This window comes from Pogona vitticeps, chromosome 5, assembly GCF_051106095.1.
Source record: "Pogona vitticeps strain Pit_001003342236 chromosome 5, PviZW2.1, whole genome shotgun sequence".
Lineage (NCBI taxonomy): Eukaryota > Metazoa > Chordata > Lepidosauria > Squamata > Agamidae > Pogona > Pogona vitticeps.
The window spans coordinates 105,591,964-105,613,571 of NC_135787.1; the positions used below are offsets into that span (position 1 = coordinate 105,591,964).

At 41.1% G+C, this 21,608-nt stretch overlaps 1 protein-coding gene across 2 annotated transcripts in view; it reads left to right on the top strand.

Moving 5' to 3' along the window:
- The first annotated feature begins 2,072 nt into the window (after positions 1-2,072).
- LOC110087156 (poly(U)-specific endoribonuclease-A) overlaps positions 2,073-21,608 on the top strand; it is a 38,317-nt gene continuing 18,781 nt past the window's right edge. Inside the window, exon 1 of one of the 2 annotated variants that reach the window (XM_073000809.2) lies at positions 2,073-2,166. In XM_073000809.2, coding sequence (XP_072856910.2) covers positions 2,132-2,166 — 35 coding nt within the window. In that variant the 5' untranslated portion in view covers positions 2,073-2,131. Of the gene's footprint in view, positions 2,167-18,036; positions 18,170-21,608 lie in introns of those variants that run through there. The other variant, XM_020808625.3, reaches the window with a different exon arrangement.

Genomic DNA, 21,608 nt, shown 5'->3' on the forward strand with positions numbered 1-21,608 from the left:
CAACCCTGAGTGCTCATTGGAAGAACAGATCCTGAAGCTGAGGCTCCAGTACTTTGGCCATCTCATGAGAAGAGAAGACTCTTGGAAAAGATCTTGATGTTGGGAAAGTGTGAAGGCAAGAGGAGAAGGGGATGACAGAGAATGAGATGGTTGGACAGTGTCATTGAAGCAACCAACATGAATTTGACCCAACTCTGGGAGGCAGTGGAAGATAGGAGGGTCTGGCGTGCTCAGGTCCATGGGGTCACAAAGAGTCGGACATGACTAAATGACTAAACGATGATGTTGATGGGGATGGATGACAGTTTTGGGTTAACATGAACAGAAAACCCCATGAAAGAGGCTGTTTCTTTCCATTCTGGAGTATTTCATGGCTTCTCAATTGAGAATGTCTGAAATCTGCAAGATTCAGGATTCTGAAAGAGTGTGTGCCAAAACTTACATATTACTTGCAGGCTTCCTCTATTGAATTACCTCCATTTGGCTCATATGTACTGCCTTTCCCATGCTGTCATTGCCATGGAACCACCAGCCCTGTTCATCCTCCTTCCTGTCATTGCACCATTGCTGTAAGCCTTGTTATCCTTCCTTACAGCCTCATTGCCACAGACCTCTTTCTCTTTACTCTTTCAGTCATGTCATTTCCTACCCACTGCTACTATTTTCCAAGCCCTAGTCTTTTCCCTTCCTGTCCTGTCATTGCCCTCCTGCCTGAGCCCTTCTCCCTTCCCTGTCTTTCTTCTCCCACTCCTTGCCTGGCCTTGTTGGGAGAACTGAAAGAGAAAACCAAAATGTAAACACCCCCAAAATATTTAATATTTAATAAAATACCAAAAGGCCTCGTACCAGCAAGATTCCAAAAATGAAAGAGCACCCACCCGGAAGACCCTGAAATGAAAGAGAAATGAAACTCTCCCTCCCTAGTATGTGCTACTTGTACATAGTAAGCTCATAGTAAGCATTGTAATGGTTTGATACAGTGGTTCCCAACCTTGGGTAACCCAGATGTTCTTGGACTGCAACCTCCAGAAATCTGACCAGCAAGCTAGTGATGAAAGCTTCTGGGAGTTGCAGTCCAAGAACACTTGGGTTACCCAAGGTTGGGAATCATGGTTTAGTAAGTGCTGCTCACTGTGTAGAAATAGGGAGCTGGACTGAGATGTAGATTTGCTGGATTAATGCCCACATAGGATCCAAAGCCCAGGATGGCAATTGTCTCCCTTTCTTCTATTTAAATCGTGCCTTTGGCTCAATACCAGGTTTCAGCCACAGCCATGGCCAGGCTGGCAAGAAGATTTTCACCTTGGAATTCAACTTGTGAGAAAGGTGAGAGACTGCCTGACTACAGACATGCAATTTGGGAAAAGGAAAGATGATGTCCTAAAGAGGTATTTACATGAAAAATAAGAAGACTCTCTAGATGATATAATAATAATAATAATAATAATAATAATAATAATAATAATAATAATAATAATAATAATAATAATAATAATAATAATAATAAGAATAAGAATAAGAATAAGAAGAAGAAGAAGAAGAAGAAGAAGAAGAAGAAGAAGAAGAAGAAGAAGAAGAAGAAGAAGAAAGGGAACAGAAGCCATTCCAAAAAAGTTAAAGTAGTACTCTATGAATTCAGAATAAACATTGTTTCCCATGTACAACCTGTTTGACAAATAGAATGTCAAGTCAATGAAAACTCCGTCTAGTTTCTACAAAAATACTGTTTGTACTTTTCTGTTTACCTGAAAAGTTTCTTTTCTACACAGACCTAAGAGGAACTGGAAGCTAACTAGGAGTGGGGAGGGCAGTATCTGACAGTGACGAGAAGGGAGTACCACATGTAGGTTTTCTTTGTCCTTCAAGGTCAGGTCAGCTTGTTCCTTTGTACTGTGCTACTTGGAAACTGACTTAAGTTGTGTAAAGGGAGGGGAACAGAAAGTGCTTTTGTCTTCATGAACATTTGAGCGGAACTTGAGGTCTGATTGGCAGACCTCCTCAAAGGGTTTGGAACGTGAAGGCTCAGGTATAAAAAGGGGTTCAGACGTTGCTTTAGTTGCCTTAGCCTACCTCTCAGGAGATGCTATGCTCACTTGCTGTCCTGTTATGCTGCTAGGAATGCACCCTGGACATGTTTCAGAACCATGCTGACACCTATGCTAATATGTAAGTATTAGATTAGGTAGTGTTCTTATTTTCTTTACTGCTTCAGGCTTGGCCTCAAATTGTTTGCTCCAAGAAATTTTTGAAACCTTTCTCAAACTTTTTAGAACTTTTGTCTTTTTTTACTTTTTAAATTAACTTTAATAAAATATATTTTTAAAAAATCTCCATCCAGTCATTTGGGTTCCTGGCCAAGAGGGCTTGTGGCACGAAAACCATGTCTTGCCTTGAACTGCTACTGGGATCTTTTGTATTTTGTGGATGTGGTGGCAGTTCTACCTGGCAGGGTTGGCATAATGGCCTTAAGCCTTTAACCTTGTGGGTTTTGGAAACTCCCTGAAAACACTGCTCAGTTGATGGATATACTGGGGTGTTGGGAGTCACTGGGACCAGACAGGTTCATTAGCCATCACCACATTTGACTCTCATGGGCTAACCCACTCCAGAATCAACAGTGTAGTGTTGCTGTATGGTTACAATGTCACTCTCTCCATCTGGCATACCATCACAGGTTGCATGCTTCACATTTATGTTGTTAAGTGCCAACAAATCCAAGGATCGGTTCTAGAGAAGGAATGCATAGCTGGCTCACATGCAGCTCCTCAGGATTTTAACTGGAGGCTCCTACCCTTTGCCTTGGATACTCTACAGCCCCGTCTCCCCTCCCCTCATTTCCTGATTCCCCTCTAAGATCATAAAAGTCTTTTCCTACTGCTGCTGCTGCTAGCAGATATCAGGATCAAGGAAAGGTGGGGTTGGATGGATGGAGATACGAAAAGAAAGCCCAGTGCGTTTAGAAACACACAAGCACACTCTAATGAAGGACCTCTCTAAGAACTTCTGCATCAACAAGGATAAAGCTTCACATATTCCAGATGTGATTCCAACACTCAGTTTTATTTCAGCTTTATTTCGTCCTGCATAATAAAATAATGAAACCAAATTGTAGTATTTAACAATCACAATAACAGAGGTGCAACACAGGGAGAGAGTGGCTAAAGTTGTTAGGAAGCTATTGTTTGTTGTTGCTACTTGTCATCAAGTTGCCTCTGACTTACGATGACCCTATGAATGAGTGACATAAGCTGTCTGGATACCGTAATGGTTTATGTTTTTGACTGAGGAACCCGAAGTTGGGAGTTCAGTTCCCCCCACTGTGCCTCCTGCAAGTAGAGCTAGCCTGTGTAGCCTTGGGCAAGCTGCTAAGTCCCAGGGCACCCCTTAGAAGAAGGGAATGATAATCATGTCTTTGTATTCTCTACCTAGAAAACCCTGGAAAGGGTAACCATAAATCAGAATTGACTTGAAGGAACTCAATGATGATGATGATGATGATGGAGTGATCTCCAAAATGCCCAGTCCTCAAGAGTCCTGTTCAACTCCTGTAAGCACAAGCATGGCTCCTTTAGGAAATCAATGGAGTCATTACTCCTGATGAGGGTGGATGCATCTTAGACTGGTGCCTCGATTGTGAACACTCTGCCTTGGGTGACTTTGTTGGAGTCTAGGCTTGTAATGGAGTCTAGCTTCTTGATAGCATTGCTCTTGGCTTCTCTGGTGCACTCAAACCCCCTCACCACATTAAGATGTGCATCCAGGAAGGGAAGGAAGCCAACAACCTAGCTATTATGTTTCATTCTGTCCTAGGTAATTTCAGAGAATGCTGAGCATCAGCTGAGTGGCTAGAAGATGCAAGAGTCAGGAGGGGTGGTGTGTGTGTGTGTGTGTGTGTGTGTGTGTGTGTGTGTTTGTGTACGTGCGCGTGCATGCATGCATGCCTGCGAGTGCAAGTGCTAGGTGCTAGAGAGAGAGAGAGAGAGAGAGAGAGAGAGAGAGAGAGAGAGAGAGATGGAGATCTATTTGGGTGGAGGAAGCGGTACATGTCTTTCAGTGCAGACTTCTATTTGTTCCTTGTTAAGATGGACAGCTTGTAAACTTATGCCTATGCAAAGGAGGAGTTCACAGTATACCAGACATTCAGTTTTACCAACACACGTGCTCAGCAAAAATTTCATTAAAAAAAAAAATAGCTATGTATCCTTTTTGTAGCCCACTCTGATAACTGCTGGCAAAGGACAGCTTATTTTGCTAGCTTTTGCTATGATCCAGCATTTTGTTATCTGAAACTCTGCTGTCTTAAGAACTGTTACGATAAACCCATGCAAGTCCTGTGAGGATGGCTTCAGTAGGGTGTACTCTCAAACAAGACTCTACAGTATAAGATTGTCCAAACAGAGAACTGCATGAAACTTTGCTAAAGGTTTCCACAATTTAATAGCTGAGGCTGGTGTGTTTTTGTTATCTGACTTGAAGTGTCCATTTCAGTTAGGGGTCATGGGAAACAATAAACATCTTCTGTGATGATCTACAAGCATGATGTAGCTCATCATTGGCAAGTTTACAGTGCAGTGGCCAGCTGTACGCCATTGCCCAGGGGATCCCTGAGTGTTCTCGCAATGCTTTGAATTCCTCAGGGCAGCTCCTTTTATGTACTAAAAAAAGATCTAGCAAACGGCTGATACAATGCTTTTGATTACCTGCTTCTGTTAAAAAATAGTCTAATATTTTAACATTTTAAACTTGTTTGAACTTTATCTATTTTCATATATTTATACATCCATAATTATAAATTTTGCAGTGCTCTGATATGAACAAGAGTGCCCCTTGTTTTATGCTCGGATTCAACAGAAACATTTCAAATTCCAACGCTCTGTCATGAGCTCACTGCATTGTTGTAGACCCATAAATACAGCTGGAACATGAAGTCTTCTAATTCCTTGAGTTTATTCAGCAGCCTCTCTCTTAGCACAAAAACATGGAAGAATAGCAGGTTTAGCAGAATATTAAACAGTCCAGGTAGTCCAGAAGAACTCACGCACAACCCAGCAGCTTCTCCTTCACCAACATGTATTTACAAGATATTTACAGCAGTTCAGTCTGGCAGCATAACAGGTAGCATTCATCACCAAGCAGGAAGATACATCATCTGTTCATTTCACACATATATACACATACAGATCTGCTTGTGCCCAATCATATTATGTGTTGCATCATCAATGAGTCAGCACTGTTGAGTCATCATGACTCAGTTTTTAGCACATCTGTTCATCATGGCTGCTCATTAATATACTTTATTCTGATCAGACCTTTAAATTTACCTTGAAACTCTCATGCAACATTTTATAAGAAAGGACAAGGAGAAGAAGAAATACATTTTAAAAGGTTGGAGAGGCACACTTTTTCTTTATGGGTTTTTTTTAAAAAATTCTTCCTCATTCTTTTGTAGCTTTAGGAAAATGCTCTAACCTGCCATGTTTTGAGCCAGATGGAGAAGAGTGAGAATTAGCACCTATCCTCTGTGTTCTCTATTGCCATTCTCCTAGCCTTCTAAAAGCCTGAGGTAGTGTGCTGTTTTGTGGTCTGCTCCTTGTGCATTTGAGGGCAGATTTTACAGCACACTTAGTCCAACAGTAAAAGAAGAACTGCCTCAAGAGACAGCAAGTGTCTGGTTATCCTAGCAAGAGGTTTACCCTACATTTTGTAGAATTAACTTGCTTTTGTTTTGTGATTGGTCCTAGAAAGGCAAACATGGGCTTCATTTGTAAATCTGCTTACTCAAGGAGTAAGTACAGCCTTGAAGGAAATGTATCACTAGAGTGAAGACATTTGATCAGTTTCACATTGTAAAGCTGGCATCTTATTTAATTTGATCTTCAAAGCCTTACTTATCCATGCTTCTAAATACCCCTCTCTAACTTGTAGACATGGGCAAAGATGATACGGAGCATGCTTGGCCACCCTCTCCCTTTCATGATGATGATCATCACTTGGAGTGTCTGTATAGCACTGATGTACTTCAAGTATTAATACAATGCTTTCTGCCTATATACCTGGGGCAAACATAATTTCCTGGTCCAATTATATCACCTTTTAAAGTTGGAGACTATTTTGGCTCTAGTTCAATCCTCCAGTAATGATTTTTGCATATATATTGAAGCTAACATTTGAAATAAGTGACAAAGACAATTTCAAGTAAAAGGAAAGGAAATTTATCTATATCTGCAGGTAGAAATATAAAGTTAAAATACTCCGAATTGGGAACTGTTACTAATACTAGGGTGTTTTTTTTAACCTACTTTGAAGGCAATGTAAGGTATAATTAGTTGCATCTAGTTACTTCAGAAGTTATTTTTAAAGATTATTCAAAGGCATTTTTAGAGGAATGTTTGGCAGACATTTTTTTTTAGATTTTATGTTATTCTCTTCTCAATCCTAAGTGCCATGGAAAGCATTCTTTGATTTTTTTTTCCTTTTGGTTTTTCAATCAATATTTCCAAGTTACAGTATTGACATTAGCTACTAGAAGGTACCAAAGGTAATTTCTCTATATTTTCTCACATATTGACATTGGTACTGTGTTACTTAACCTATAACCAAAAAATTACTAGCAATAAATTATTCATGTGGTCACAGCATTCAGAATATTCAGATGAGCTCCCTTGTAAAAGTAATTTCCTCAGCTCTAGGCACATTTACAGCTGGCTACACACCTACGAGAGAAAGAGTTTCGATTGAGAGAGGAAGAAAGCAAAGTCACCTTGAAATTACCTGTGTAGACAAGGAAGAAACAGGCAATATTCCATATAACCCTAGCAGTCTGCCTCTGTCATTGTTTATCTATTAGCACATAGTCCTTAGTGCAGGTGTTGTAGCACTGGGCTTTCAAGAATGATGGCATCAGGTATTTAAATGTAATTTTTGGACTTGGAGACTTGCTAATTTTAAGCTTTCAGCTGGCCCCAGTGTTTCATCTTTTGGTACATTTATTTGTAATTCCTCAGGAATAGTTCCTAACAAACGATTTGAGCATATTCCTCCCCACCCCCCATATCCTCCACAGTTCAGACAAAGAATTAGGTGGACTTCTCTGCAGTTTTCTGATCTTGCTTAAGCAATCCATATTACATCATTGTCTCTTGAGCCAGATGATTCTTTGGCTGCTTTCCCATTTCTAATGTTTCTGCTTAAAGAAATGTTTATTGTGATGCTCATATTTTTAGCAATACACTCTTAGATTTACATTTGGCCAGTACTTATCCTCTGCAATATGCGGTCAAGCCTTTCTGGGAAGTCAGACAGGGATGGAAAAAAAAACCCTTGTCTTATTTAATTATGATCACATTAGGATTACATTTCTGGTATTTCACCTGCCCTACGGAAGAGTCTTGCAGAGTCTATTCTTCTGAAGAGAGGATCAAGAGACTAACAATAATAACAGTCTTCTTAGAACATCAGAGCTGGAAGAGATCCTGTGGATCACCAAGTCCAGACCATTCAGGGAGACACAGAGGGGAACTGAACTCTCAGCCTTTTTTGCTCTGTAGCAAATGCCTAAACCAAGAAGCTATCCAGCAGTTCCTGAAGTTTTTTTGCAACACCTAAAACATGCAAGTGGAAAGGAGGGGACCATAGCCAGCTGCTGAATGAAAGTCAAGAACCAGCAACCAATATTCTGAGGTCTCGTTGTGCTGTAAATTAGGATGAAGCCCTAGGTGTGTGGATGATGAAAGCAGGCACTAGTGGCTGAAGGATTCAAGGAAACTTTGGACTTCTTGGTTGCAGTGGGACTGTGTATGTATGTCTCTGTCTTTTTTCTGTGCATATGTATACACCATGCAGTCTCTACTTCAAGCAGTAATATACCTTGGGCTAGTGAGTAGGCCCAGCAATATCCCAAGGCAGAACTACAGCCATTATGATCAGTCAGCACTAGACCCAGCTGATGTCAGAATGATCAGAAAAGCTGTGGAAGGAATGGCCATTGTTTAAGTTTTCTTTCCCACGATACCAGAGAAGGTACTTTGGTTACCGATGTGGGATAGAAGGAGATTTAGCTGCAGTCTCCTCAGCAAAAGAGGAATTAAAAATCCATTGAGGATAAAGAAAATTAAATGAGATCCTGCAATATTTGCTTTTACTGACCATTTTGCACATGGCACAAGGATGGAAAGACTGAAAAGTAAACTTCAGATGCGAACACAAGGGGGAATCTAGCCCATCTAGGAGAAGGAAAACTCCGACTTCAAACCTCCACTGCCTTATGGCAATATCCACTGATGGAAAAGGCTTCAGGAGTTAACCTCGAGGGAAAATCCGGAGCCAGTGTCCCAGAGGCAGTTCATGTCGTTCTGGCAACTCCTGTGACAGCGCTGGAATCAGTTGTATTGGCTCTTGCCTTTCCATTGGACTATTTCAGTGATCTGGAGAGGGGGGATTTGCTGCTTGGGTAACAGCCTATCCTCCATATTATTTTACTCAGGCTTCGTGCTCTGGAGAGAACACTCCAGCTTCGCATACAGCGTCAAAGTCCTCCGTACAGAGCACATTACCATAGTCTCTCGAGACTGAAGGATGCCTATGAGGAGGAGACCCAGCTGAGCAGAATGATGTTAATAACCTTAGTACAGTTCACCAAGAACAAGGACTGGACTGACTATTAGCCAGAGTGAGGTGGTAACCTCAGGTGGCAGAGTGCTGAGGGTCTGAGCCAACCACTGATGAAATTCTTTCATAAAGCTGGCACTGCATGCCTGTTCCATACCACATCTGCTTCTTAATAGGGGTGTGCCACTTTATTCTCTTTGTTTGGACTTCCAGATTTTGGACACCGCAGAGGACTCTGAGGCTGTATAGCATTCTAGGTCTCATTCCCTGCTGTAATGGTTCCCAGACATGGCCTTCCTTGGGGAGGTACCCTCTATTCTCCATAAAGGGCAGCAAGATTACCATGTCCAGAAAGCAATGCAGTAGGCTACTCCCAGGAATTCTGGGAACTTGAAGTCCAAAGAAAAGAAAAGAAAGGAGAACAGTGTACTTTAACCCAGTGGTTCTTAACCTTTGTTACTCGGATGTTTTTGAACTGCAACTCCCAGAAACCCCAGCCAGCACAGTTGGTGGTGAAGGCTTCTGGGAGTTGCAGTCCAAAACTCCTGAGTAACCCAAGGTTAAGAACCAGTGCTTTAACCAACTATCCATGTCCCCCAAAGAACTGCAAATTTAGGAGTTCCTGATCCTATGCAAAGCAGCCTGAGAGCATAAAAAGGCAGCCAGATTCAACTTAGCATTTTGTTCCTCAACCATTTCCAAAATTCAAAGTGATTTTGATTTCCACAATCTGTTGAAGATCTCTACATGTTGTTTACATTGTACACCATACAGGAAGGTTCAGTTTCCTGATATATCCAGAATAGCAATAGGGGGAAAATGACAGTCAAGCACCTAGTATTCAGCTTCACGTAGCAGGTTATACAGAAACATGAAAGAAAAAAGACTAGCTTTTCTTAACATGTTAGAAGAAAAACAATGTTAATAGCACCACCGCATGGACATGAAGAGCAACATTCACCATTGCAATACATAATGATCAGCCCCAACCCCCCAGATAAGCTAAGAAAGATATGGCTGACAGTACAAGGAAAAAAAATGCTTAATTCACTGTACAAGAGCAACTACAGAAGCATGTAAGTACACACATGTAACACAAAAGCAGATCTCGGAAAAGTCTGTGTTAAAGCTAATTTACTGATGTTAACTAATTCAGAGAAGAACTAACTAATGCTTTGGTGAAAATAGTTAATTGCGTCAATCATCAATAGCATATTAATTTGCACAGTAATTCTGAATTTTAAAAAAACCTCAAAAATTATTTAAAATGGCCAGCCCTTCCAAATAGTTATTACAATGAGAAATGTTAATAATTGCTTGGATTCCCAAATCTCAGAGTGCCAGTTATCATCTCAGGAAATTGATACGCTTCCTCTGGATCTTTTGATATGCAGAGCTAGAAGGGGAGACAGTTTAATTTTGGGTGGAGGTCAAGGGTCAGTTGCTTTAGAGTTTGGATGCATATATTAGCTCATTCCCAGCTAGTACCTTGCTCATAGGCTCAGCATGATGGTATTTATATGTGTGTGTTGCTTAGGCACACCAAAAAAACCACACACAATGCTAGGAATAGCACCAGTGAATGCATGGACTTGAGTCTGCCGAGTCATTTGGAACAAGGCAAGGAGGGGAGTACTGCAAGCCAGTAGATACTGGCAGTAGATAATGGTGCAGAATTTGTAGGTGGAAATGGTCTGCTGGGAAGCACTCCACAAAACTCAGCAGCAGTGCAGGACTTGTGAAATCTCTTTATATAAGTGAACTGCGTGGCGAAATCTTTTGCTTGTTGCAATGTTTCCTCTTTCATTTCATGCTTTTTTTGTGGATTAGTCCTTTTGTTCAACATGAAGAAGGTCACCTTTTCTTTATCATTTCCTTTCATTTTTCTCCATTCATGTTTTCTGGTGCTAGTCCTGAAAAGTCCTAAAGAAACTGTTAAAACTACTGCAAAAACAAACAAGCAAGAAAGCAAGCAAGCAAACAAACAAAAACAGAAGCAAGGCAGCAGAGAAAGAATCTACTTCTAATTCAGGCAAGAGGACAACCAAAAACAAATAAAACAGTCCCCAAACTCCCGCTAGATCTTTAATAGAATAAATACGTAGTGCATAATTTTTATATTACTAGTCTTCACTGTAATTGTATCAGTTGTTGTTACATGCAGCAAAAAAAATTAAAACTCATAGCAATAGTATGAATTAATGACCACCAAAAAGCACTTTTATTGACAGCCCTGCTGCAAAATTTTGAATTTATTGTAAAATTCTCTTTTGCTACACAGCAGAATCACAGAATTCCATAGAGGAGAATAACTACAAGTTCTCCAGGGTCCACACTTATTAACTGGCACTTAAAGTTTCAATAACTCATTCTGAGTTACAGTATTTGTAAGAGAAAGGATACAAAACTGTTCTTTACTCACAGTTGTAGTAAGGAAAGCAGTACACACAATTGCAGAGTTGTGTTTACTGTTTTCTGTACTGTACACATACTAGCGCCCAAGCGAACAGACCAACAGCAACAATCAACTGCCACCAACTGGTGAAGGAGAGGGATGGAACACTCAGCAGAGAGATGGGAGGTCTCTTTGAATTTAAAAACCTGGAAAGAACAATTGGTTTGTGCTGGATAGAGAGACAATCACCCCAGCCCAGAAAAATCCCTCCCAATAACCCAAACGACAGACAGCATGTAAGGTTGTAAATAAAACTCCAACAATTGGAACACACTAGTGAGTTGCAGATTTAAAGAACAGATTTAAGGAACTGGATTTGGTGGACAGAGTGCCTGAAGAACTTTGGATAGAGGCTCGTAACATTGTACAGGAGGCAGCAACAAAAATCATCCCAAAGAAAAGGAAATGCAAGAAAGCAAAGTGGCTGTCCAACAAGGCCTTACAAATCGCAGAGAAGGGAAGGGAAACAAAATGCAAGGGAGAGAGGGAAAGTTAAAGAAAACTGAATGTAGACTTCCAAAGAATAGCAAGGAGAGACAAGAGGGCCTTCTTAAACGAACAATGCAAAGAAATAGAGGAAAAGAAATAGAGGAAAACGAAAAACCAGAGATCTGTTCAAGAAAATTGGAGATATTAAAGGAACTTTTTGTGCAAAGATGAACATGATAAAGGACAAAAATGGTAGGAACCTCACAGAAGCAGAAGACATCAAGAAGAGGTGGCAAGAATACACAGAGGAATTATACCAGAAAGATTTGGATATCTCGGACAACCCAGATAGTGTGGCTGCTGACCTTAAGCCAGACATCCTGAAGTGAGTGAAGTCAAGTGGGCCTTAGAAAGCATGGCTAAGAACAAGGCCAGTGGAGGTGATGGCATTCCATGGAACTATTTAAAATCTTAAAAGATGACGCTGTTAAGGTGCTACATTCAATATGCCAGCAAGTTTGGAAAACTCAACGATGGCCAGAGGACTGGAAAAGATCAGTCTACATACCAATCCCAAAGAAGGGCAGTGCCAAAGAATGCTCCAACTTCCGTACAATTACGCTCATTTCCCACGCTAGCAAGGTTATGCTCAAAATCCTCCAAGGACAGCCTGGCATGCTCTGGTCCATGGGGTCACGAAGAGTCGGACATGACTAAATGACTAAACAACAACAACAAAGTGAGTTGCAACTTTCCTTAGAGTCTGTTGCAGCAGCAGCATTTCAACTCTGGAATTTGTGTGTTTCTCTCTCTCTCTCTCTCTCTCTCTGTGTGTGTGTGTGTAAAGAGTTTGGGCAGAAAGAGGGAAGCAGATTGAAAAAACTGTTGTCGTATGATAAAAGGAATATAGTGCTCTGACAACAAATACCGAAAGGTGTTGAATGGCCCAAATTTAACGGCTAGACCCAAACAGAAAAAAAAATCAATTGCTGAAGGGTGAATTAATGTTCATGTAAAGTTATAGAGTTGGTCCCTTTGCTGCATTTTAGACTACCAATCTGATTCAGGCCTAAATATGCAAATACAAATAAACAGTGTCGACAAATGTGGGGATCTTTGAGAGGTAGGGAGAGGATAAATATCAGCTATTGCATTTCCTATCTTGTGGAAGACAGAGTCACCTGCAATTTAGGGGTGCGACTGCAGTGTGATGGAGTGTGTTGCCAGGTGGAGTCCATAATGCAGACCAGTTTTCTGATCTTTTCCTCCATAACATTTCATTGATGATAAGAAAACAGAGGGAAGCAGCAGTGGAGAAAAATAAAGGGGGAATGGAGGACAGTATTGTCGGAAGACCCTGTAAAATTTAGTGAATGAGGCGGAACCACGGCTTCATAAAAGCCTGTTCTGAGAGTGCTCAGTGGAGTTTAGAATTAAACCACAGATGATGGACTGGTGCCCTCTGTTGGGCTTGGGCTTTGTTTTGATCTGCTGCCATTTCTTTGGCTGAACATACCTGCTTTGGGGTTCTCATGGAAAGGAGACGGAAGAAAGGATGGTCAAGCTGCCCTGATGAGTTCTTGGCAGTAAAGCAAGTCAGTGGCAACATATTTGCTCATAGAACCCCATTAATGAGTTTGTTTGTACAGCTATGCATACCTATCATGGCAGGACTCAGAATAGGGAGTATTCCACATGTCATCAAGGTAAAGGTAAAGGTTCCCCCTGACAGTTTTGTCCAGTCGATTCCGACTCTAGGTGGTGGTGCTCATCTCCATTTCCAACCCATAGAGCTAGTGTTTGTCTGCAGACAGTCCTCCATGGTCACGTGGCCAGCGTGATTAGACATGGAACACCGTTTACCTTCCCACCAAGGTGGTACCTATTTATGTACTCGCATTTTTACATTTTTGCATGCTTTCGAAGTGCTAGGTTGGTGGGCGCTGGGACAAGTGACGGGGGCTCACCCCGTTGCCTGGATTCGATCTTACGACTGCAGGTCTTCTGACCTTGCAGCACAGAGGCTTGTGCGGTTTAACCCGCAGTGCCACCATGTCCCTGCTACTCATCAAAGCAGAATGCAATTAAAATGTATTGCTCAGCTGCAGGCTATGGATGCAAACAACAAAAGTGTATAAAAACTGCTTGATTTGCTGAATGGTTGGTCGGATTTCTTGCACTGACTTGTGAGCCACGCTGTCGTCCATTCTAGCTATTGGGTGCATCTGTAAGTTACTCAATCAACTATTATCTTTGTAAGCAAACTTGGGGCTTCCCTATTGTTTCCTTCGGATCCTTTCAAATCCTGCATCCATGGCCAAGGATGAATACACCTTCAGGTGGCATTTATGAGAACAGACTGATAAAATAAGACAAGCTTATCCTATTTCTATTTTACGAGCAAGAAATTAGGGCATGAGAATACCATTCAATCTGCTTTATATCCAAATATTTGTGACAGAAATCAGGACTGACCCACCCTGAGGCAGTCTTGATTGATTTGTTCTCAGATTTGTGGAGGTATGTGTATTTCCAGGGGAATGAAATCGGGGGAAATAAAGGATATGACCTGGGATGAGGGGATGCTAAGCAGTGTTATCAGCATTGGGAATGTAGTGGATCTCCAGTGTGTAGACAGACCTCCTACCAGCTTCCTCTTGGCCTCTCTTTGAGGCTTGAGCTCAAAGAAAAGGTGTGCCAGGGTTATGAAAGACATCACCTTAGTGCCTCCAGTCTCTAGCCTGTCTTGTCCAAGGGTACCCACTCATTGCCTAGTCCAAATCAGAGCGATCCTTGTCTGGCATTTACTCTGGAACACGTACAGACAACTTCAGCAAGGAACCCAACCCCTTGGCATTGGTAGCTCAGAAAAAGCTGTCCTGGACCATGGAGCAAAATACCAGGCAGGTACATTCAGGTGGAAGTTTTTTTCCATGGCACTCTTGCAAGGAGTGCCCCAAATAGTAAAGAAGAGTAATGGGAGAAGCTGTATGTTGTGATGAGGAAGCCATCCCATCAGTGCCCCCAATCAGTTGCCTGCAAGTCAAATAAGAGCACTGCATATTTGGCTTCCATATATGCAGGCAAGGGAGGGGAGGAGTGGTTCTGCAAACAGAGGCCAAAAACAAGCACTAATATATATATATATATATATAGTGCTTGCTTTTGGCCTCTGTTTGTATATAGAAGGAAGTAGAAAACAATGGCATGGGTGATGGGGAGAGAAAGATATTTATTTAAACGAAATCATCCTCTGACTTGGGTAGAAACATAAACAGAGGCAGATGTTGGAACATAAACAGACATTTTATTGTGAAACCACATGTTAAAAGTCATGGGTTAGTAGCTATCTATTCAAAGTCACAGTTATTACTTCACAATGGGATTGCTGAGTAGCTCAGTAGTTTAGGTATCTGGCCAAGCAGCCAGAAGCTGAGAGTTTGATTCCCTACTGTGCTTCCTTGACAGGGGCTGGATCTAATGATCCATAGGTCCCCTTCCAGCTTTCCAGTTCTGTAGGCATGCAGCTGATGATGGAGATTGCAAGGATCCATGCCAGCTAAGGCAGAAACAGAAAGTAAAACTGCAGTGCAGATGATGGGGGGAAGTGGCAATGTTATGATTCCCTTCTTTAATAGGAAAAAAGAGGAGTGGAATATAAAGTCACACATAAGGAGCAAGCATGCAAAGAAAGAAAGAAAGAAAGAAAGAAAGAAAGAAAGAAAGAAAGAAAGAAAGAAAGAAAGAAAGAAAGAAAGAAAGAAAGAAAGAAAGAAAGAAAGAAAGAAAGAAAGAAAGAAAGATGGGAGGAGCAGAACATCATGTTACCACCTGGTGTAAAATCAATGTATTGCAACCAGGACCAACAAAACTCTCCCCATAGTGTGTGTGTGTGAGATCTCCATGAATTTACGGTGAGCATGGTGTGGAAGTTTAATCCTCAAAGTAGTAACACAATAGGGAATGGAAGAGTAACACTGAAAATCTGGAAACTAATTGAGTATTAAAGCAGCACAGAGTGTAATGTTCAGGAAAACCCTACAGTATTATACAGTGGAATGCACACAGCAATCTGAATCCCCCCACTGCTGTTTGTGGATCACCAGGGTTTCAGCTATCCTAGACCTCCTAATGAGGTATTTTCCATTTGTGCTTCTTGAACCAAGATACTGAACCCAAGACGTTCAGTATACAAAGTTCTGCATAAAATTATCTGAACACAGATTTTCCACTGGAAAACTGAGAAGGAACAAATACATAGCTATCCATTTGCTTTAAAAAGTGAACTTGATATCCTGCCAGCCTCAGAATCAGCTAGCTGTTTCAAGCCAGCATGCTAGAAAAAACACCTGAAGCCCATCAACCAATAGGGTGGTTCTACTGGTACAACTGCTTCTATTGTTGGAAGATGGGAGGTTACTTTCAAAAGTGACTTTTTTGGACACTTTTCTCAGAATCCATCTATAGACCTCCATGCTCTGAAGGGCTGGGAAACCAAGTGCAGGAACTCAAGAGGGGAAGTGGTCAGCACTATAGCTATGGTGGAGTTTAGAATTTCTCATAAAATTCTATTTTTTGTTACACAGTAGAACTACACACATACTTAGGATAGCTCACTGGTCTAGGTATCTGGTCTGGAGACAGAGGTTGGGAATTTAGTTCCCCACTGTGCTTCCTTGACAGGGACTGAACTCAACCCATAATAATCTCCAAATGCTCACCATAAACACAAGTGGCATCTGAGAAACAGAAATGTTGCCATGAAACCTTCATTAAACTGCTTTTTCCTGCTTTAAATAGAAAACTATTTAATAAAAAGCCCACTGATTTAAATACACGTTGCATTTTAATTTGGGCTTCAGGAGAAGAAGCTGAGTTTTGAAGATGCAAACCTCCTATTTCTAGAGCGATTAGCTCTCCCTTTTAGAAACATTGTTAGCATTAATAATTAATGTGGTGCTGGAGGAGAGCTTTGCTGATACAGTGGAACCTCTACTTAAGAACCTCCCTACAGTGGGGTCTTGACTTGAGAACTTAATCCGTATTAGAAGGCGGTTCTCAAGTCAAAAAGTCTGTAGGTCAAGTCTCCATTGACCTACAGTGCATTGAAAACCGATTAATCCCGTAACAGGCCATTTTTGTTCCATTTTGTTTTTTTTCTGGTCTGTAAGTCAATTCTCAGGCTGCAAGTCAAACCTAAATTTTGCGGCCAGAGAAGTCTGTAACTCAAAAAGTCTGTAAGTCAAGCCGTCTGTAAGTCAAGGGTCCACTGTACTTTAGAACGATCCAACTTAAGAACAGCTCCATTCGCTAAATTTTGCATCTACTTGAGAACGGAGCTCCAAGATAAGAATAGGGGAAAAAAACTTTCCTGCCCCTTCTTTAACCTTAGGTCATCTTAGGTTAAAAAAATTTCTCCCCCTAGGGGTAGAGTACGGATTAACCAGCTTTGCATTAGTTCCTATGGGAACTAATACTTCAATGTACGAACACACTTCTATATAAGAACAAAAAACAGCTGGAATGGATTAATCTGTTTTCAATGCATTCCTTTGGGAAATTTTGCTTCAACTTAAGAATGTTTCAACTTAAGAACACCATTCCAATATGGATTACGTTCTTAAGTAGAGGTTCCACTGTACCCTGGACTGGCAGAGAAACAAATAAGGTGGCTCTAGATCAAATCAAGCCTGAACTATCTCTGGAGGCAAAAATGCTGAAGCTGAGCCTATCCTACTTTGGGCACATCACGAGAAGGCAGAATTCTGTGAAAAACACAGTCATGCTGGGGAAAGTGAAAGGCAGCAGGAAAAGAGGAAGACCAAACATGAGACAGACTGACTCCCTAAAGGAAATCACAGGGTTGAGTTTACAAGAGCTGAGGAGGGTGGTGGAACACTGGACCTTTGGAAGGTCATTCATGAATTGAAGGCAACTTGATGGCAATGTGGTGGCGCTGTGGGCTAAACCGCAGAAGCCTGTGCTGCAGGGTCAGAAGACCAAGCAGTCGTAAGATCGAATCCATGCGACGGAGTGAGCGCCCATCGCTTGTCCCAGCTCCCGCCAACCTAGCGGTTCGAAAGCATGCAAATGCGAGTAGATAAATAGGTACCATCTCGGTGGGAAGGTAAACAGCGTTCCGTGTCTAAATCACACTGGCCATGTGACCACGGAAAGATTGTCTTCGGACAAACGCTGGCTCTATGGCTTGAAGAGCGGGATGAGCGCCGCCCCCTAGAGTCGGACATGACTGGACAAAAATTGTCAAGGGGAACCTTTACCTTGATGGCATATACAAGAACATTAATAAGAATAATAGTCATCATCATCTTAGAAATGCAGAGCTGGAAGAGACCTTGTGCATCATCAAGTTCAGCCCCGTCAATAAAAATAACAACATGGAATGCCCAGTGGTGGCTGCTGTGTTTCTCTGTCTCAGCCTAGTGGAGTTTGACAAGCCACAAAGGTGGCCAATGAGGAACTAACTGCGGAGTCTCTCCTTCACACTTCTCTTCCTGTCTTACTCAAAGGCAGCTCTCAGTGACCAGGTTGGAGGTGGGGCAAATGGTCAATCTTACCAGAGGTGGAGTTAAGAAAGTTTGATGCTCTGCTCACAGCTAGTCAGTTTGCCAAGACTGGGTGGGGAAGAAAGCAGCACTTGGTCAACATGGCTGAAAGGTAAGGAACAATTCTAGATAACAGGTTTATTTTGCTGCTCTTCTGTGCCCAGGGAGCAGATTAAGCCTCAAAGGATAGCGAGTTTGAGCCACAGGATACCGTGTGAAGTGCAGTTGTATTCTATGGCCTCTGCTTGCTCTATGTGCAGTTGTTTGCTTGTCTGCAACAAATATGAAAATGAGAAATCACTTCTCTTTTATAGGTAACTCTAGTCATAATGAGCGGCAGTAAATTATCTGAGACATTGCAAAAGCAAACAGATTGAGATAAAGTGGTAGATGGAGAAAGCATTCTTGACCTTTGCATTGTGTGGGTTTAATGAAAGGTTCATTTAATCGCTACATATTGAGTGCAATTAAACTGAAGTTTGATTCTCTGCTCCTCAGGGAAGTAGAGTTCTATTTATAGACTGGTACTATTAATTTCCACGGTTACTAAGCAAGTTAAAAAGGCTGAACTGGAAGATTAAAATGCAAGCCCCAAATAAACACATGGTCATTTAACTAACAATAACCCAATCATCATGAAAGTAGTTGTGTATGAAAACGTTAGGATGTATATTTAGAATTTGTACACAGGTCTGTACTCCTAAAGGCTGAGCAAATTGTTAGATTTATGTTTCATATTCCTAACAACAAGACGGAAAACCTGTAACCATGCTTCATCTACCCCGTCCTACACACCAAATTCTGTAGTGGTAGAGGTTGCAATACAGCTGAGTTTCCACCAGCCTGCTGCCAGTGTTTATACTGCAACAGAAATGTTTCCAGAGAGAAGCTATCTCATAAATAAATAATAAATAGATTTATGAAAAGGGGGAAAGAATGTTCCCCAACTTGCTTGACAAAAGCAATACACACAGCCTGGAGTCCAGTTTCGTTTTAGGAGGGTGCCAGCTATGTTGTGCAAATATTACAACAGACAGTGCAGTTGGCAATGTTTAAAGAATAGAGCATTATGTTAAGAAACAGTAGGATTTACATCCTTTGCTCTTCCTTTGCAAAAATCAAGGGTTATAAAGATTACTGGCATGCCAGTAATACTTATGGGTAATTCCTTTTTTTCCCTCTTACAAAGACTGGTCTATTGTGTCATTCAGCAAATGCTATCTGTCATCGAGAAGGGCAAGAACCTGCAATTCAGGTATTTCATGGTCTGAAAGTGGTTTAAGGCCCTGGGCCACAGTCCAGAACAGATTTAAACACAATGTCCCTTACAAGTTTGGAGTAACAGTTTACTTGCATGACATTAGTTGCAGCATCTTACTTCTGGGGCCCGATAGAGCCGCAATGTTAATTTGAAAACAACAGAATGAACACAAACACCAGTTTGTATAATTACCAGTTATGTATAATATTTACTTGTTACTTCATATTTTTGGGAGGGTCATTTTGGGATGTTTATGGCCCTTCTGGCATCCTCACTATAGCATAAAAATTATTTAAAACCCCTCAAAGAGTAGCATGTTAAAACTCAGCATTTAAAAAACAAAGTAGCACTGAAGTGTTAGACTTCGCAATAATGTTTCCAAAATCTGTGTGTTCCAGTCTTGAAGGACAATCTTACATTGAAAATGACCCCACTGTTGATAATACAGGGAAATTAGAGATAAACACTTTATTATATTGTTTTGTAGAAGAAGCTGATTTCAAAGGAAGCTTCTTTTATCATGCTGCATTTAGTATTATCTTCTTTGATCTAGCTGCCTTCTGCATCAGTAGGATGTGGAGAAACTGAATGATTAGGGAAACAAGGGCTGGGGACCTTTCTGGAAAATTCATGCTTTTCTCAGTGCCTGGGAACATCTGGCTGGGATAAAGATGGGGAGCAGATTTTGCCCACAAAGAAACAAAAGTATCACCTGTAGTTTATCTTATGAGCAAAGACTTAAAGGCCAGGCTGGCTGCTTCCCTGGTACTGTGTTAATTGGAAAATGATTTTGAGCTGGGCGTGGAGGCAGGCAGAAACTGCTCTTGTCTTCATACGCATTTGAGGAAACATAAAACCTAGTTGGCAGACCATCTCAAAAAGTTGAGAAGGCAATGAATAAGGTGTAAAAAGAAGTTCAGAAGTTACTTTATTTTGCTTAGTTATCTTTTAGGAGATGCTTTGCTATTCTGTTATGCCATGCTGAGAATGCTCTGAGGTAGTGTTGCTGGCTTTCTTATTTTTTGTGTATGTTTGTTCTGTATCGCTACTTCCTTTGATTTCAATCATTTGTTTGGTCCAAAATAGTTTTGATGCCTTGATGGGACCATTTAAAACTTTTGCCTCTTTGACGTTTTCACTATCTTTAATAAAATACTTAAAACTCCATTCAGTTGTCTGAATCTTTGACTAAGAAGGCTTGTGGTACTTAAAACCAGTTCTTGCCTTGACCACCTACCGGAAGTGTGTATTTTTGTGGTGGCAATTCTACCTTGCAGGATTGACATGACAGCCTTGAACACTAACCTTGTAGATTTTTTGGAACTCCCTGAAAGCATTGCTTAGTTGGATCAGACCAAAGGATTGGGAGCTACCAGGGTCAGGCAGTTTCCCTAGCAATTACCACATTTAACTCTTCTGGGCTTACCCACTTCAAGATCAACAGGGTAGTGTGGTTGAGTGGTCCCTGAACCCATCACATAAGATATATTCTTTTTTGGACTACATTTCTCAGAAGACCCCAACATCAGTGGGGAAATTACCTGTCATGTTGAACACACTGAATATTCTTTGCTTTAGATGACTTTGAAGGCTTTATTGGAGCAATGGAGAATAGATCAATAGACTGAGTATCAGTCAATAGGCATTTGCCGCAATGATTTGAACTGAGAGGCAACTTACCTATGGTGGTGAAATGTTAGTGGGCAAACCATTGAGCTGGCAACCACTGCTTTCAGGTTTTGTTTTATGGGCTTCTCAAGAACACAGAACTAGACAGTGATGGGAATATAATATTGGATGATGTGGTCTTCGGTTTAATTCAACAGCACTTTTTGTTGTTCTTAAAATTAATACAACATTAAGGGAGTCTCTCAATGCAGTGTCATAACAATTACTATGAAGCATAATCTTAATTACTAGAAATAGACTATAAAAACAGGTCTCTAATTGTCTAATAGTGAATAGAGCCCCTGAGTATCTTAAACTGTGTTTTCGGTTTACCAAGTGAAGATTATAAAGAAAGAGGAACACTGCCTAGTATATATCTGCAGAACAAGTGCCTCTTGTGCATTTTCTTGTAAAGCAACAAATCTCCTGTTGCTCTGATGGTCCTAAAATTGGGCTCCTACAACATAATACGTTAACAATTGGGAAGGATTAGCTGAAGTTTGGATTCACAGTTCTGCTTGCACTGAAAACCTAGACAGCATGCTCAGCATATTTGCTACTAATTTTGCAAACAGCTCCTGAAATGTGAACAAGAACACATTTTGGTAGTCATGGTCATCAA